This window comes from Manacus candei, unplaced genomic scaffold (assembly GCF_025592945.1).
Source record: "Manacus candei isolate 608988 ecotype Guabito, Panama unplaced genomic scaffold, ASM2559294v1 h1tg000084l, whole genome shotgun sequence".
Taxonomy (NCBI): Eukaryota; Metazoa; Chordata; class Aves; order Passeriformes; family Pipridae; genus Manacus; species Manacus candei.
In genome coordinates, this window is record NW_026138132.1 from 477,793 (window position 1) to 495,295 (window position 17,503).

Consider the following 17,503-nt stretch of genomic DNA (forward strand, 5'->3'; position numbering starts at 1 on the left):
ATTTGGTGTTTGTGCACATGCTCAGTTGCCACTTCTCTTGTGCTCCAGTACAGAGCTTTGGGAAGCTGTTAGTTCTGGAAAAGGTGATTAGAGGCCTTCAAGATCATATTGGATAAGGGACCACAATTCTTTTCTTTCCTCTTGACTGGAAGAAGCTGAGTTGCTGAATCCAGTGCTTTGTCCTGTGGCACTCCTTGTCCTTCATTGGACAATGGGGAAAATGAACCTATGCAGGAATTCCTGGTGCTCCACAACCAACAGGTGATGGACTGAGTGCCTCAGGGACCAGGTTCCTGGCAAGATGCTCCAACTATTCCATGATTCTGGGAGCCCTTCCCAGGGCAGCCCTAGCACAGGGTGAGGCTGTGTGTGTGTCTCTGTGGCTGCAGCAGCCAAGTCAGCAATTCCTGGGATGTCTGCTGATTCCTTCTATCCATGTCCCTGAGGCACGTGGTGTGGAGTTGAGACAGTGGTTTATGGCTGAAATACAGAAATAATTGACAGTGAATGCCACCAAGGCTGATCTGTGAAGTGATACGAAAGGTGAAGCTTGGAATTAAAAAACCTCTATCTGATTCATGTTTGCCACGTGCTCTGGAACTGTTGCTGCCAGACATGAATTTCCCATTATTAAAAAACTTCTTTCCCTATTCACTGAGCTCATTGCTCAAAGAAGGGGGCAGTGAACTTGAGAATGGGGTGTGCAACAGCACAAATAGAAGTGTCCTGCTGAGGGAAGATTGCTGGAAAGGAGATTACAGCAGCATTTATCAGAAACATGTTTGCTGACAACACCAGCAGCTCGTGATGCTGCCGTGGCAGCAGCAAAGGGCCACAGCAGTTGGCACCTGCCAGAGCTCCAGCCTGGACTGAGGTCCTGTTCTACTGGGTCTGGATCCCAAAAGCACCTCCTGGAGGGGCCCTTCCACCACCATTGATGGGGACACATTCAGCACATGCCCCTGTCTGGTGGGATTCAGCTGGTGCCAAGCATTTCCTTAGAAAGGAATTTGGCTTTGCACGTGTCTCTGATGTCAGCTGTGGATTGCTGCCCTCTAAAATTTAGTGCAACTTAGTTAGCATCTTCCTGGCTGCTGCCAAAAGCTGGAGTCAGCCCCGTCAGATGGATTTTCACTGAGCTGTTGCAGTCACTGGAGCTGCTGAGGAGGATCTCAGCCATATGGCACAAGGTGCTGCAGGGGGGCTCCCGTGGCACAGCCAGCGTGGCTGGAGATGCTGAGCTGACATGGGCAGAGGTCACAGATCTGGGCGCTGGAGTGTGGCACAGGAGGCCACAGTAAACCCCCTGGAGGACACAAAGTGGTCAGTGGTTGTGGTGGAGGCCCCAGCACATCCCCACCCGAGGAGGAGACCAGGCATGTCAGGTATTTACACCTCGCTGTGCAGACCCAGCCCCTCTGCTCAGCACAGGGGTGGGGTCCAGGTGACAGGGCTGCAAGTCCCACGTTATTCCTTCAACTCCCAGCAAAAAAACCCTCTGACTGAGAGTGTTGAGGGACACATCCCACCCTGCTCAGCACCTGCAGCTCCCCTCGAGTGTCCCTCGCAGCCGAGGACACGCCGGGGGCTGTTGGCAGAGAAAACCCTCCTTTTGGGCAGCCAGGCTGTGTGCTGAGATCACTGAGGGCTGGTCACTCCTGGAGCACGTGTGGGCAGGGAGAGTCACAGTGGAACGGAGTGATTAGAAATACATAAATATTAATTGCTTATGAACTCCCTTTATGACACTTGCAGGCAGAAGTTAATAAATCACTGCTGGGATTAGCCCACAGAAGGGCAATGCAGAGTGTGTCTGAGAGGAGACAGGAGCGGGGAAGGGGAGCTTTTCTGGAGAGGAGGAAGCACCATTTTAGGCCAGACCCCAGCAGCACAAAGCTGTTTTCTTTTTGCCAGGGTTCTGTGTCTGGAGTCTGGCTCTTGCTGCAGAGGGGAGCCTTTGCAGCTGAGCAGAGATGCCATCAGCTGGGGCCACCTACGGTGACCTCGCTGTACCAGTCCCTCTGCAGGAACCAGACATTTGGTTCTTGCATGTAGCAGAGTCCCTGTGCAGATCCCCAGGGAAATATCTGCCCTGGACCTCCCTGTGGTCTGGGTGTGAGACCAGCCAGTGCCACCCTGGGCACTGGGGCAGCTTTAAAACCTCATTCATTTCACTCTGTGTTTCCTGGACATCCTTTGGTGACTCCTGAGGAGGGGAAGAGACTTTTGCTCTTCACTTGCATTTCTGGGGGACAAGTAGCAGTCTGTTTTCTCAAGTCTGGTACTTGAGTTTAAACTTGTCCTGGGGCTGTCTTGGTTTTGGTAGCAACTTTGCAAGGGTTGTATAAATGGGTGCTGGTAGTGGATTGCTTGTGTGGAAATCTACCTTGCTAAGGTGAATCTGTTATTTTTTTGTCAAAATTTAATTTTGCTCAGAGCAGTTATTGTTACCAGAGCTTTCTAATTATTTTTAATAGCCAAGCTTACATCTACTTGAATCCTTGCAGCAGTTTAGCCTAATATATTCATGCAAAAGCATGAAGGAGGCTTTTCTTCCGTTTGTTCTCCTGTTCCCCCTAATCCCCATTCCTCTCTCCTCTGCCTCGCTGTCCTTTTCATCACTGTGAAAAAGCAAGGCCTGGGAAGAGCAGCAGTGGAACCCTGTGCCAGGATCCCGGGTGTGAGGACACCCCTGTGCCCAGCGAAGGGACTCTGCCATCCTGCAGGCTGGGGCAGTGCCAGGCTTGCTGCCCTTCCGTGGGCACAGGGAGCTCCCAGGGAAGCAGGACTCGCCTGTGCAAGCAGTGCTTGAAGCCAGGCAGGAGGAGCTGGTCACCCAACTGCTCCGGGGCAGAAGGGTTGTCCCATCCTTCCAGCGCTTCTGTGGGACTGAGGCAGCCTGGGGACAGCAGCAGGTCCCGAATTGTGCTGCACAACAGTCACATCCTCAGCACAACCACCGTGTTCTCCTGGTGCTGGACCCGTGGTGTCCAGGGGAACACGTCCCACACCTGTATCAGAAGTTACTGCTTGGAGAGACACCCGAGATCTGTTCCTGGACGAGCCTGTTCAGCCCCTGCTGCTGTAAAGGGGGACAGACGATTCCATTGATGAGGCAGGATAGACCTGGGCTCTGTTATCAGAGCACAGAGAGCTGGACTGATACAGAGAAGCTTTTGATTTACTCTGATTTTTGCAGTGAGGGTTTGTGCTGTGAGCATTGCAGGCTGCATGCAAATGAAGGCAATGTTACCTGACTCTGGCTTGGTTGCTGGATTGAGGTTTAATGAGATTCTTTGGTTTGCCTTGTGTCAATCTGTTGTAGTTAAGTGAGATTTCTTCCCCCTACTGTGTTTTGCCTTTGATGCAATTTTGCAACACTTCTTGTACTCCTAAAAGGGCCTTTTGGTGTCTTTGAAAGTTTCTCAGTGCAGCATCTCTCTGGACAGAGTAAATGAAGATTAAACCTCAGCAGATAGCAAGAGAAAACAAGCAAATGTCTTTGCAGAATCAAAATGCAAGGGCAGCAGTGGAGGAGCTCTGAGGTTTGTGTCTTTTGTCTGGGAAACCAGAACACTTGAACAAACCTTTTCCTGGAGCTGGGGGCTGACTGGTCTCTCCAGGCTGGGAGTCTCTGATCTCAACTCAATTGCTGGTTTCCATAAAATGCAATAACTGTGGGGCAGCAGGACACTGGGGATTGGGCACAACCACCTCCAACTCTGCCGTGCAACCTGGCACTGAGCAGCCTTTCTCCACCTGACTTTGTCTGCTGATGAGATCTCATTCATTGCCTGTTCATTCCCATACTGTTTTCCCTCCCAATCCGTGGAATAAACTCTATAAAATCTCTATTATCAGTTTTCATTATGCCCAGGTTTGTTATGATCATGAATTAATAGACTTTATCTTGGCATAAGTCAGAAGGCATCAGCCTCTCTTTTCCCTCTTCATTTGCACAGGGATTAGTTTTAAATATTCTCTCTATGAAGCCGCTTCTGTTGTTTTCTGGCTCTGCTTGGGTTCCGTCTGTTTTAAGCCTCAGTGTTCCTGAAATGCCTCTTCATTATGAGTTCAGAGGAGGAGGCTGTGAACAGAGGAGGAACCTGTTCCTGTGAACCAGGGCACTCAGCAAGCTGGTTTTGTAGGTGCAGGTGTCCTCATTGTAGGTGAAGTGTCCTCGTTGGAAGTTCTGGGGAACACACAAGTATTTAAACAGCTGCTGGAGAACAGCCCAGCCCAGCCCAGTAAATCACCTGAGCACTTTCCTTTCGTGCCTAAATTGAGGAATCGAGCAGAGTGCTCCTCCAGCTTAAACCCACCTTCCCCCAGGTTGTGATGCTGTTTGCCTTTTCTGTGAAGCTCCACAAGCTCGTTGGTGTTGTACAACGAATGGTTGAGTGTGTTCCGAGCCATGAGCCGTCTCTGCTGCAGCTGGTTCTGTGTGTGGTGTTCCCAGCTGGGGCAGGTGACAGAGAGGAACAGCCATTCCTGAGTAGCTCACACGTGGATATCACGGCAGGGAAGGGGTGCTGTGCCTGTGGCCAGAGGTGTTCAGGGCTCAGGTGCTGCTTGGGCACAGGGGTGTGTCTGGCTGCCCCCACTGCAGCGGGGAAGGGGACACACCACGGGTCCCCAGCAGTGCCCAGGAACTGCCCAGGGCGAGGAACAAACACTTGGCACGAGCTGGTGGTGGGTACCCTGGGGACTCTGGATGGGAGGTGCTGGGGGCACCAGTTCAGTGTTGGTTCCGTTCCCTCGTGGCCACGAGAACTGCTCGGCTCAGGTGCTGCCCTGCCCTGCAGGACCCTGGTCAGGCACGTCTGTAACTGACCCTGCTTCTTGTCTCTTCCCTCTGTCGTGCACAGATGAAATCCTCCGACGTGGACCAGGAGCTGTTCACGGAGAGCTACTGCAAGGTGTGCAGTGCCCAGCTCATCTCCGAGTCCCAGCGCGTGGCCCATTACGAGGTAGGATCCTCCTGGCTGGGACTGTTTTCCGCAGTTCCGCTCCCAAAACTCGGGATTCGAAGAACTGTTTCTGCTGGTGGCGTCTCCCCCTGCCAGTGATGTCACTGCAGCCGTGTCTGCTGCGTGTCTGGCTCTTCCCTCGGTCTGAATTTGCCAAGTCAGGCTGCGATTTAAGCGGGGCTGAAGGAAACACCGTTAGCAAGGAGAGCAATTAAGAGTGCAGCAAAACGAGCTCAGGTTGTATTAAATTTGCTGCACTGTGCTTTGCTGAGTAGGAATCACTGATTGTGCAGAGAATAGATTAGTGTTTGTGAATGTATTTAAGCACTTAAGAGGTGGCAAGCAATGAACAATTAGAAAGAATGGATTATTAGAGATGCGTTAGAGCAGCAATTAACAGCACTGCGTGTCCTCAAAACAAACTTAAACACATTCCTGTTAAATAAGGAGGAAATTATTGAGGGATATGCTGCTGTAAATCCTTCAGGAAAGGAAGCCCACTGCCTCTCCTTGTGTCAGCACCTGCTCCCTGTGCTGTGGGGAGTGTTCTCCAAGCAGGTCTGCAGCAGCCTGGTGTAGGTCCTGCCATGGTGAGGGGCTCTCAGTGTTCACCCAGTGAGAGAACAACCATTTTCAGGTTCAGGAGCAGAGGAGGTGCAGGGTCACCGTGTGTGGCTGTGCAGGAGGGCTCAGAGCACAGTCCATCACCCCTTGCATGGTAGGAACTGTGCAGGGACTGTCCTCCCCTGGGGATGTCAGGCCGAGGAGGGATGTGTGAAGTGGTCCAGCCTCTCCTGGAAGACTCCAGGAGAAGTGATGCATGTCTGCATCATCTGTCTTGACACAGTGTATATACAGAGTAAACTATATTAACTTCATGTATTTGTCATATATAACATAGGGATAATATAGATATTTAGATAATATGGAATAATTTGGTTGGGTTTGATGGCCTTGGTGTTCTCCAACCTAAACAATTCTGTGACTGTGTGTGAAGAGCTGGGGGATGAGGGACCTCTGTACTCACAGGAGCTGTATTTTGCCCCTGCTTTGGGGCACTCAGTGCCTGTAGTGTTCCAGCAGGGACCTGGGAGATGAAGTTTCCCCAGACGTTTGCTCTGACTCAAGTGTTTTGTAATGGATACACGGTGGAGACATTTGTGTGGCCAGTGGAGACGTCCCAGCAGCTCAGTGTCCGTGCTCCGAGGATGCTGTGCTGCATTAATTAACAATGGGAACAAGAATGCTCGTTCCCTTGTAAGGCACTTTACACGTCTTGTTTGGGTGACTTCCTTAAGAGCTCTCCTGTAACTGCTCCTCAGGCTGCCCTGGTGTGCAGCAGAGCTCCCTGGCAGCCGGTGGGAAGTGGAAGGCTGGAGTTTTAGGGACACCTTCCAGGTCTTGCTGCTGGGCACCGTGGGTGCCGAATTTTGCCCCCAGGAGGCAGGAGCTTTGCTGCAGGAATGGGAGCAGCTCCTGGTGAGTGCTCAGCCAATCTCTCCTCCTCTGCGCCTGTCACTGGAGGTATGAGCTGAATCATTAATTCATAGCAGATGTTTTTGAAACGTGGAAAGCAACACGGTTTTCTGTTGTATATTTTAGTGCGAGGTGTTGTGCTCGTTTGTCATGCCCTGTGAGATCCCAGCAGACAATAATGTCAGCACAACAATGTCATTCCCAGACCTCGCCTGTGGGTTGCATAACACGGAGCAGAGGGGTGAGGGAGTGAGCTGGGGAGGCTGCTCAGGGTGGCCCAGGTGCTGGGGGTGCCCCTGCCCCGGGGCTGTGCCGTGGAGAGGCTCGTCCCTCTGGGGTGCCTGTCCTGGTCACACTTTGGAGTGTGACAGTCTCCTCCTGGCACCTCCTGGAACCCCCAGGCACAGCCAGAGGCTGCAGACCTGCCCGGAGGTGTTCCAGGGAGGTGGAGCTGGGTGCTCCATCCTGCCCGAGGCTGCCAGCCCTTGCTGCCTGGAATGTGAGGTTCTGTTTCTTCCTGATTGACAAAGTAGCTGCTCTCTGTTTGCGCACCTTTTTTTTTTTTTTCCCCTTCTTACTTTTGAAAAAGTGTTCTGTGGTTAAAAACTGATTCTTTTCTGCCAGTCTGTTTTCAGGAGCCCCCCAGGGTGGGCACCCTGGCTGTCCACGGGCACTGGGACCCTTGGTGTCCGTGCAGCTGGGGGTGCTGGGGTTTGTTTTGGTCAGCATTGCCCTTACCCTTCCTGAGCCAGAGCCCGGAGAGAAAGGGGATTGATCCACTGCCTCGCTAGCGCAGTTGAGTGAGCTCTGCAGCCCTTGTGCCAGGGACTGGAATCTTGGCTCTCTGTGCATGCAAAATAAGACATTTCTCTGTAAGAAAATAGAGGGAAACAGCCTATGAAAGGGGGATGTTTTTATCTTGCCAAACAGGAATAGTCAATTCCAATCGCTGTCTCGTCTCCTTCTCCAAATCACCAACCAATAATTCTCTTCTTCTGCACTACTTTGCCAGGATTAAAAAATAATTTGATGTCAGTCACGCAATATTAAGCGATATTATTTCCAAGGGCAAGTGTAGTGGAAAAATGACAAAAGGATCGGGGTGTTTGCAGCATATTTTTGCTTCCAACTTGACATACAGCAAATACTGCCCTTATTTCATGTGCTTTGTGCAACTGCCTTTCTGGCTTTGTCTGATGCTCTGTCCAGGCTTTCCTTCCCACCCCGGGGAAACTGCCAGGTCCTGCCCTCCTGCCCAGGGTTCACCCCAGGACAGAGCTGAGCCTGGTAGCTGCCTTGGGATATTGGCTTGTAATGACATTCCCGAGTGAGGAAAGGCCTTAACGAGCTCTGTGCCTGCTGTGGTGCTGAGGGTCTCAGGGGGTTGGTGCTGGGCAGCTTTTGTGCAGCTGTGAGAGGTGAGACAAATCTTACTGGGTGGTGTTGGTGCCCGAAAGGGCATGCCTTTGAATATTGTAATTGTTAAAGCAAGTGAATATCTTCATTCCTCCCTTGAAGTGTCAGAAAACTCCCTTCCCACCTCTGCTGCTGGAATAAAGCATCCAAGTGTGGATGCCTGAGACCAACCCCTGCTGGGTGACGCTCCCTGTGCTGCCCTCGAGTGCCAAGTGTCCCTTCGGTGCCCTGGCTCCCATTTCCTCCTCGGGAGGGACAAAAGGGACGGGGTGACTGAGTGGGTGGAGGATCACAGAAGAAGGCAGGGTGATGCCACACGCTCCAGGCTGTGCCAGGCAGGTGGTGGCCAGTGCAGGGGGGGTGTTTCACACCTTCTCGTGTCCCACTGTTGATGTGCTGTGCTTGCTGCTGAAAGTCTGTGCCCCAGAGATGGGTTTTTTCTTTGCTGTCTCTGCATCTTGTCTCCCTCTGGAGCCCGAAGCCTCTTTGCTGCTGAATTCTCTGGGGATCACCCGTAAATTAACACTTCCTTCCAGCTCTGTTTTGAGAGAGGTTTATCACTCTGGTGAACTGCTCTGTAAATTAAAAAGCTAAAAAAAAAAAAATAGGGCTAAGGTTTCTTAGTTAGCTCCAAGTCCTCATCTCTGTATAGAAGTGTTCACAGCCATTAGGAAGATGTTACCATTTATTTTCATGTTTCCCCTTGAAAATCCTGCAGGAAAATTACCTCATATGCAAAGTTGCTCTCGGATTTCACCCTGAGCTGCACATTCATCACCACATTTGCTCCTCAGGCTGCTGTAATGCTTTTCTCCATTGTAATCTTTATTGCTTCAGGTGTTCAGATGGTGCTTTGCTTTGCCATTTAAAATGAGGGAAGACGCCGGGTCTGGAGGAGGAGCAGCCCGGGAAGGTGCTGTGCCGGTGTCAGCTCTCCCCCTGAGATGAGGGAATGTGCTTGAATGCTCCCGGAGCAGCAGGGGAGGGCAGAGGCAAGGCATGTTAAAATTCAAATGTACAGGGAAGTGGGGAGAGCAAATGAAGTGCCGTGCCCTTTGGCTCCTCTCCGGAGCTGAGTGCTCTCTGGAATTTCTCAGCCTGTCTGGGGAGCGGAGCGCTATCGACAGCCCCATCAATACTGCTCCTCTGCGGGGGCTGGAGCAGTGCTGGGGTTAATCTGCTTCCAGTGGGGCTGTCCTTGGCTGGAAACGGCATGAAGCGATGGCTTGTCTGAAGGAATAATAAACATTGTTTACTATTGGCACATTAGTGCCTTAAGGATCAAGATGTGTGTGCTCAGAAAGGCAATCCTGTGTCTGAAATATTAATGCGCCGCAAGAGCACATACTCTATTTAACAAAATAAATGCTGTGCTAGAAAGCAAGGAGCTGGAATGTTCTGTTTCTGCTCCCAGCTCCCTGCGTGAGATGCTGCAGGCATTTCCAGGATGGAGGAGTGGAAGGGATGTGCCTCAGCTGGAAATAAGGGCTGCACTGGGCTATCGTGTGTCGGGGCTCTGCTGATGTCAGGGACCATGGAAGGGAAGGTGACATTTGCTGGCCATGAGCTCTCTCCTATGTTCTGCCACTGCTGCTGCTCACCTGTCACGTTGTGTCTTGCTTTGGCAGCAGTAATGTGTAAATCCTTCAGAGGATGAAGGAGGAGGGGATGTCCTACCTGTTGTTCCTGCGTCCTTCCCCACCACTGCTGGGATCTGCTCTGCCATGGTGTTCATGGTTTTTGGTGGCTGCTCAGACATTGCTGTTATCCTGCAGATTGTGCTGGTGTTGGGTAGGAGAACCTTGGCTCGAGGAGGAAAAGCTAATGAAAGCGTGTTTGTGTTGCAGAGATGATGAAGGTGCTGCTCTGTTCTTTGTCTGTGCACACACAGGCCTCCTGCAGATTCCTTGGCACCCACTTCGTGTCGTGGTGACAGCCCCAGCTAAAATATGTTGAGGTAAATGTGGTCACCCACTGTACACGAGGGAGGTAGGTGGGTGCCAGTGTTTTAGGGCACAGGGCTCGTGCTGCCATCCTGCACAGAGCCCATATGGACACGCAGCACAGTGGCAGCTGCTGGGTCACGTGTGCTGCAGAAACCAGTGGAGATGGGGTGGGACTTCACAAGGCTCTGTGTTACTGCTCTGTTGTCAACATTTATGGCTGAGCATTACTTTTAATGCACTCCCAGCGTCAAAGTCTATTGCTAAACAGCAGCACCAGCGGAGCAGATGAAGCCCTGTGCACAGCTTCCTTCCCAGGTACCTCTGTGCAGAGGCCTGGTGCTGCCTAAAAATAGCTGAAGTTCCAAGGTCCTTCCAGAGCAGTAGTGAAATGCTTGGGGAATGGGACCCCAGGGTTAGCAGCAATGGAGAGGCACCAGGGATGTCACATTGAGCCTGCACAGAATGAAAGCAGTGAAAGGTTGCTCTGCTACCCATGAGGGGCTGGCGCTGACCAGCATCCCTGGGAGAAGTCCTGCAGCTCTTGCCTTTCTGTGGCATTCCCCTCCTGCTGCACAGGAGGGCACCTCTTCCTTCCAGGTATTCACTCCTGCTGTCTTTAAAATATCAGACTTGCAGCCCGTGTTTGGGTGGGGGCTCCAGGTGTTTGAGAGCAGAGCCTTTAGTTGTCTCTGTGTGCTGTGACAGGCCCTCCCCCGTGTGCTCAGGGCTCTCAGGAGTGACTGGCACTGACGTGCTGTAACCAGGGTTTGTTTCAGACAGGGAGGATGGGATGGGAACAGTGATGGAATGGGAACAGTGATGGAATGGGAACAGCAGCATCCCTGCTGGTGCTGCAGAGCCAGTCCCGGGCAGCTCGTGCACACAGGAGATGCTGCCTTTGTGTTAACTCTTGTTGCCCAGCTGGTGCTGGGATGGTGGGGCTGTGCCAGTGGTGAAGTCCACCCACACCTTGAACGTTGGTACCAAATGGCAGCGTGGCCCGAGCTGAGGAAGCTGAGCTGCAGTTGCAGGCAAGCAGGAAGGGTTTAGTTTGCTGCACAAAGCACGTTTGAGAAGTTCCCAGCCTGCTTGCTCTGTCCCTGCGTCCCCTTTCCCTTGGCTTGTTCACAGAGTCATAGAATGGATTGGCTTGGAAGGGACCTTTAAAGGTCTAGTCCAACCCCTGCCAAGGGCAAGGACACCTTCAGCTCGATCAGGTTGCTCATGGAGGTGCACTGGCTGGAAAAATCCCTTAGTGCCAGTGGAGAAGTAAATGCATGGTTGTGTTAGTGTAGATGTAAGATCCACTGCAGAGGGAATGTGAGGGAGGGATGTGAGAAGGGACTCCTGGTAGGTTTGGGGCGGAGCAGATGCCTGGGATGACCCTGGTTGTGGGGGACAGGTCTGTGGGTGCTGGGACCACGTGAGCCAAGTTCTGAGCCCGGCTGCTCCTGCCACACTGCTCCAGCAACAGCCTCCAAGGAGAGTTATTTCCTCTCTGCAGGATACCCAGCAGCGTGTTGGACAAGAAATGCTTTGAGTACAGTCAAAATCAATAGAGGACGTGGTGAAGTTAAAGATCACAGCTGAAATGGTGATTCCCGAGACAGAAAATTCATGCTCAGGATCCTCACTTGGAGTCAGCTTGGCAAGCTGGGAGGAGTGATCACAGATGTAGGGAAGATGAAGTGAGCTAGTGGTTGCTTGGCTGAATAGATCATCAGTAATTACCCTTACATGTAAACAAATCAATGTCCAAACCAGTAATGTTCTTCTCTGCTGCTTTGAAGCAGCCGGTTTGATGGGGGTGAGAATTCAGCTGAGCACTCAGGAGCTGTGGACACAGATCTGTGTGCCCAGGAAGGCACAAGCACCAGTAGACGCTTTTTAAAAAATTAAACTCACGGAGGAAAAAAGGGGCAGTTGATAGAAATGACCATAAATTATAAATGAGGCTTTGCAAAAATCACAAAGGAAGAAAAGGGGCATTGACAGGCAGCAGTGTCTGGAATAACAGCCCGAGTTTGGCTCTGCGGTGAACCACGGGGAGCTTGACAGGGTTTGCTGGTCGCGTGGGCAGGAGAGGCAGAAAAGGGAAGGCGTTTGCTGAAAATACTTCTGCCCTCTATTTAAAAAACGCAGAGGATGTTGTTATATCACAGAGGGAGGAATAGATTGGTCCTGTTCCAGCAGAAATTCGGGAGCTTGTCAGGCAGCGATTATGAAATCCAGAATGTTGTTGTTGTTTGAGTCGGCAGGTCCAGGAATTAACTCACGAGCCAGTGTTTGGAGTGCACTGGCCACGCTCTGCACCAGCACTGCTGACCCTCCATGGCCCGGGAAGGGGGAGGAAGTTTCCAGGAGGAAGCGAGTGCAGAGCCAGGCACGGCAGCTCTGGGGGACCCGCACTGGGAGCTGGAGCCCTCCAGCTTGGCACAGCTCCTGGGCACAGCAGGCTCGGGAGAGGGGCTGGAGGATGATGTAATGGGGTTTCTGCATAAGGTTTGGAGAACTGGGCCAGCCAAAATAACTTTCTCTCTTTTGATGAGATTACAAACAGGGCCAATACAGATAATAAAGTTGGTGTAACCATGTGACTGCACGTTGCATGGCAATTTAATTAAGAAACTGCCAGCGCACAAAAAAATCAACACTGTAGACTAAAAGGATTAAAACCCACCCGATGGGTTTGTAAAAAGAATTTTTTACAGTCTAAGAGGAGCTGCAGCCATTTGGGCTGTCAGGGTGGATCCCTCCCTGATCTCCCACTCGTGTCTCCAGTGATGCTCGGTGTGGCCACGCGTCCCCCAGGGCTGGGAGCCCCGGCCTGTGGCTGGAGAGGAGGTCACAGAGCAGGAGGAGCAGGAGGGGAAGGGCAGACTGATGGAAACCACGGAGCTGCCAGCACAGGAGGGAGCGAGGATTGATGAAGGGATCTGTGGGGAACAGGGAAATGAGCTCAGCTGCCAGCACAGCGTGAGGGAAGCTGCAGAGATGGTTGGTTTGAACCTGGCTGGGGGGACGGGAAGAAGGCCCTCACAAATGGGGAAGTGCTGAAGTGTTTCAGACTGTCAGCTCAGCTTGGATCAGCAGTGCAGAGCGGGAGCAGAGCCGGGGCTGCAGTGGGGTGCTGAGCCCGTGTGGTCTGCTCGCCCAGAGCCCTGGGGACACAGGGCAGGGGGATCTGTGTGTGTCTGAGCAGCCTCGGGCTGCTGCCTCAGCTGGGGACTTCTGGCCGTGGGAGGGGAGACGGGTCAGTGCTCCCCAGGGCCGTTGGTAGAAGGGATGAGCAGCCCCTCCATCATCCAGGGCGAGCAGGGCTGTGCATCCCAAACCAGCCCTGCCTGCAGCTCCCCAGGCCCTGCCAGCTGCCCCTGCTCCCACAGAGACCTCACTGCCTGCTCTCGCCTCTTGCTCCGGGCAGAGTGTGCTCCAAAACCTGATTTATGCAAGACCAAATTGCATTTCATAGCACAGTTTAGCTCTGCTTTGCCCTTTTATGTTTCAGAGTTGAATTGCCAGAACTCTGCTGTCTCTGCCACAATCTTCTGTGTTAGAGTAGATTTGATAGAGATAGAAATGATCCATTTATTTACTTTTATTGATGAGCCTTACAGTGGCACATGAGCTTGCAGTGCAGAACTCTGCAGCAGCTATGTGAAAACAGGCTCTCTCTGAGCTCCCTGCATGGCCAGGGCTGGTTTTCAAGCTGACAGTATTAAGCCAGACTTCGTGCCTTTGAAAGGTGCTGTTCCCACTAGAGACAGGGAAATGAAGTGAAAATGCCTTTGGTGTAACACTCTGTACAGCTACAAAAGAAATATTCACAGGCACAGAAACACCCCTATTGCACCCAAGATGAGGTTGTGGTGGCTGTTGGAGGTGCCTCCACAGGCAGGGTGCTGGTTCCAGACTGTGGATTGACACTTGTGGCGAGGTTTTGTCTTTTCTAAGGCTTGTGCGTGTGGTGAGATGGATCAGAATGGAAGCTGGAGGTGCCCAGATCCCAGTTTATCCTGGTTTCCTGGCTCCTGGTCGTGGTTCTTCCTTTGGCCCCGCTGTGTGTCTGGCACTTGCCCTCCTCGTGCCTCGGAGCTGCAGGTTTGCTTTGCAGAGGGAGAGGACAACCCACGGGGCTGTTTGCGAGCAGCACGCCAGGAATAATCACTGTGCTCCTGCTGTGCTCCTGCCGGGGTGCTGGGATGATAAATACACATGTAAATGTAGGAAATACCAGAGATAAAATGGATGACAAATGGGCTGTGCTTCCCCCGCTCACCACGGACGTGCAGAGGCCAGGGAGGATTCTGAGCTCTGCTTTTGTAACCGTGGGGTAATGAGGCTGCATAAGGAGCCGTGCGGTTTTAGATCTTGCCAAACATAAGTCATTTCCTTACCTAGGCTTTCATAAATCCAGACAAATGCGTGAGTGGAGGTGAGAGGTGTTTCACAGAGGGCTGAAGCTTTGCTGCCCTTTAACGCCAACATTTGGGGCATCTTTGTGGCCCAGCCGAGCGCCACGGAGCAGAACCACAGTAATGATTCCTCTAAACATCTTGCCTTTGTGGTTTGCACACGCCCAGCAGCCCCCACCCCAAACATTTCACCCTCTAAAGGAGCAGGCTGTGGCTGTGTGTGCGTGTGGGCATCGTGACGTGCTGGATGAACTCACCCGAGGGAAGAGCCTCGTGACTGTGGGGAGGATGACTCGAGGGAGGCTGGCTGCTCTGCGGGGTGTCGATGCTCAGGGAAGGAATTCAGCTGAAGAGCTCAGGCCACATTGCCTGTGTGGGGTGTTGGACTCTCCCTGACCACGGCCAAGCAGCGGGAGCTCCGGGAGCGCCGCCGCCCCTCCGTCCCGTGCACTTCAAACATCTATTTGGTCATCTCCTAATCACACAGCTCTTGCTGCCTGGGCTGCTCGTCTGATAGCTGGAGCTTTGGGGTTTCCTGCACTTAGCTCTGGCCGTGGCAGGTCACACTTGCTAAATGCAGCAGGAGGACAAGCTGAGGGCAGATACTTGACGTTATTTATCTTGACTGATTTGCTCCGTGGATAAAAATTATTGTATAGTCCCATTTCTGCACACAAATACAAATTACAGCTCCCTGCAAATTTAGCTCCAAGTTCATACCGCAGGAAAAAGAATTTTCCAGAACACACTGATGATAATTTAGTGTTTTAAAGTTGAAGCTCTGTGATCTGAAATTATGGTATTGCAGTGCTGTTGTTCTGTAGGGCAGTCAGAAAAGGGAGATTCAGAGGAGGCATTTGCACAGTAACAGCTGCCCACATATCTGGACAATATGCTGGGTGCAGGTATTTCCTGGCTGCGGGTATTTCCTGGCTGCAGGCTTTTCCTCCCTGCATCTGCTGGAAGGCAAGAGCTGACTGTAAGTCAGGGTTTTAAAGGTTTATGTCTGTGCTCCTGCTGTAGAAGCTTTAAAATCTTCCTTTGCGTTTTGCAAGTCCCAAGGGTTTGCTTTGGCTGCTGCTGCTCCTGGCATGACCAGGGAATCTCCCATCCCCTGTGACCCTCACCTGCCCAAAGGTGAGGGTGAGCTCCAGCCCTGCCCAGAGGCAGCGTGAAACCTGCTCATGTGTCCCTCACGGGAGGTTTTATACCCCTGTTATATTTTATCATTCTGGAAGTGTAGGAGCTGTGGCTTTGGTTTGTGTGTGTGTGCCTCTGACCCCTCACGATGCCATCCTGTCCCCACCTGAAGCTCAGTAACCCCATATTTTGGGTAACAAATGCTGCCCTTCCCTCGCCACCTGATCCCCCCCGTGTCTCCGAGGGGCTGCAGGCAGCAGGACTTAGGGGGTGGCTGGGGTGGACCATTTCCTAATGGCAGGAGTCCCAGTCATCCCACAGCTCGTTTCAGCTGGGTGCAGAGCTCTGTGAAACCTCTGTGGGGTGCAGATGCTCCTCGCCTGGGTCTTTCCCCCTTTCCTGCTCCGGTGTTGGATACCTGTGCTAAGGGGGTGTGAAACCTGACTGTGGGTTGCTTTAGTGAGCCCAACAAGAGTCTCCTGCTCCTTGCAACTTCAGTTCTCCTTTTTCTTCTGTTTCTGTCTTGCAGAGTCGGAAGCATGCCAGCAAGGTCCGCCTCTATTACATGCTTCACCCCGTCGACGGAGGCTGCCCGGCGAAAAAGCTGCGGTCAGAAAACGTGGGTACAATCCAAGTCCCTGCTTATCCAGCTGCTTTGTGACTCACTGACTCTGGGCCACAGCGTGCTCTCTGTCACGGGCGCAGGTGATCAGGTGCCCAGAGGTAACATTCAGATTGGCTGAAATGCAGAGTAGCTGGAAAGAATTTTCAATAAACCGCACGAGAATGATGCGCATCAGCAACAGGGATTGCATTTTTGGTCACTGGATGTTCTTTCGTAGGACCAAACGTGCTGGTAGCAGGTGCCCAGGGCTGACTCCATTTCAGTGTGGTGGCTGGGTTTGCTGGTGAGCACCTGGGGCAGGTGATGGGGGGGATGGAGGCTCCAGGAGTGGGGTGGTGGCCACTCTGGGGTGCTGCTGGCAGGGCCTTTGGGGTTGCTGTGCATGGAGCAGCACTGGGGTGAAATTCCCAGCATGCAGCATCCAAACCAGTTTGGTGTGACTGGGGCTGAGCACTGTTGATATTTACTGAGATATCTTCTAATCAAAAGGAGAAGGGTGCAGATTTTGCCCAAGGAATCTGAAAGCTCCTTCACACAGTAATTAAGACATTCGTGTACATTTCTGTTGCACATGGAGTACTTGCAGTTGCAGTCTGCCCCTTGACAACAGGATCTCACTGCATTTTCATTGAGTTATTAATGACAGTGTGAAGGGCTCAGTGGGCAGGCACATACAGACTGGGAACATGATCCTCCAAGGGGTTTGATTGTGTCTAACAAGGAACCACATACTGCCTGTGCATCTCAGCACAGGGATATGGAGGACAGAGAACCAACCAGACCTCAGATAAGTCAAAGTTGAACTATTTCCCATTTTTTTTCTGAAAGGCAACTTGGAGAAGGAGTGTAATTCTGTGTTTGCTGATGCTTGTGCCAAGGGAAACCCTACTGGGGGGTGGATTAGTGAGTCCTCGTGCTCTAGGTGAATGCTGGGCTAGGCCAGACCTAAATTCTAAAATTATTTGTGTTATGAAAATATAACAGGGAAAATATGCCAATGTTTACAGCTCAAAGTGGGCTCGTTGCTGATCAGATATTACCCAAGCCTTTGCATTTAGAGAGAACAGAACTGTTTAGGACATCTCAAATGCTGCACAGTGACATCCCTGCCACGGACATGTGTGGCTGTGGTGCCTGATCCCAGCAGTGTCACTGGGCTGTGGCACAGCAACTCTAATGAGTATTAGAAATAATCCACGAAAACCAATTAAATTCGTGCAGAAGTATCTGCAACTTAAAAAAATGAATATTTGCTTTTTTTTTTTTTTCCCATCAGAACTGTTCCATGGCTGTGTGCCACTGGGTTTGTGTCCTGCTGAGCACAGAAACAGCACCTTGTCCCTCTGGCAGCAGGAGGGAGAGGCAGCTGCAGTTGTGGAAACTCGGTGCAATGGGATCAGAGGCAGCATTTGCTTCCTGACCTTCCTGTGAGGTGAAGGGTAGTGCTGTTTGCTGTTTGAGGGCTGCAGAAACACCCTGCATTCCCAGAGCACCCGTTAGCCCTTTGGAGTGAGA

The 17,503-nt window shown here is 51.9% G+C and overlaps 1 protein-coding gene across 1 annotated transcript in view; it reads left to right on the forward strand.

Moving 5' to 3' along the window:
• Positions 1-17,503, forward strand: part of ZMAT4 (zinc finger matrin-type 4) — a 45,472-nt gene that overhangs the window by 10,153 nt on the left and 17,816 nt on the right. Inside the window, exons 2-3 of the mRNA XM_051812033.1 lie at positions 4,869-4,970; positions 15,893-15,982. Of these exons, the coding sequence (XP_051667993.1) occupies positions 4,869-4,970; positions 15,893-15,982 (192 nt within the window). The remainder of the gene's footprint in view (positions 1-4,868; positions 4,971-15,892; positions 15,983-17,503) is intronic.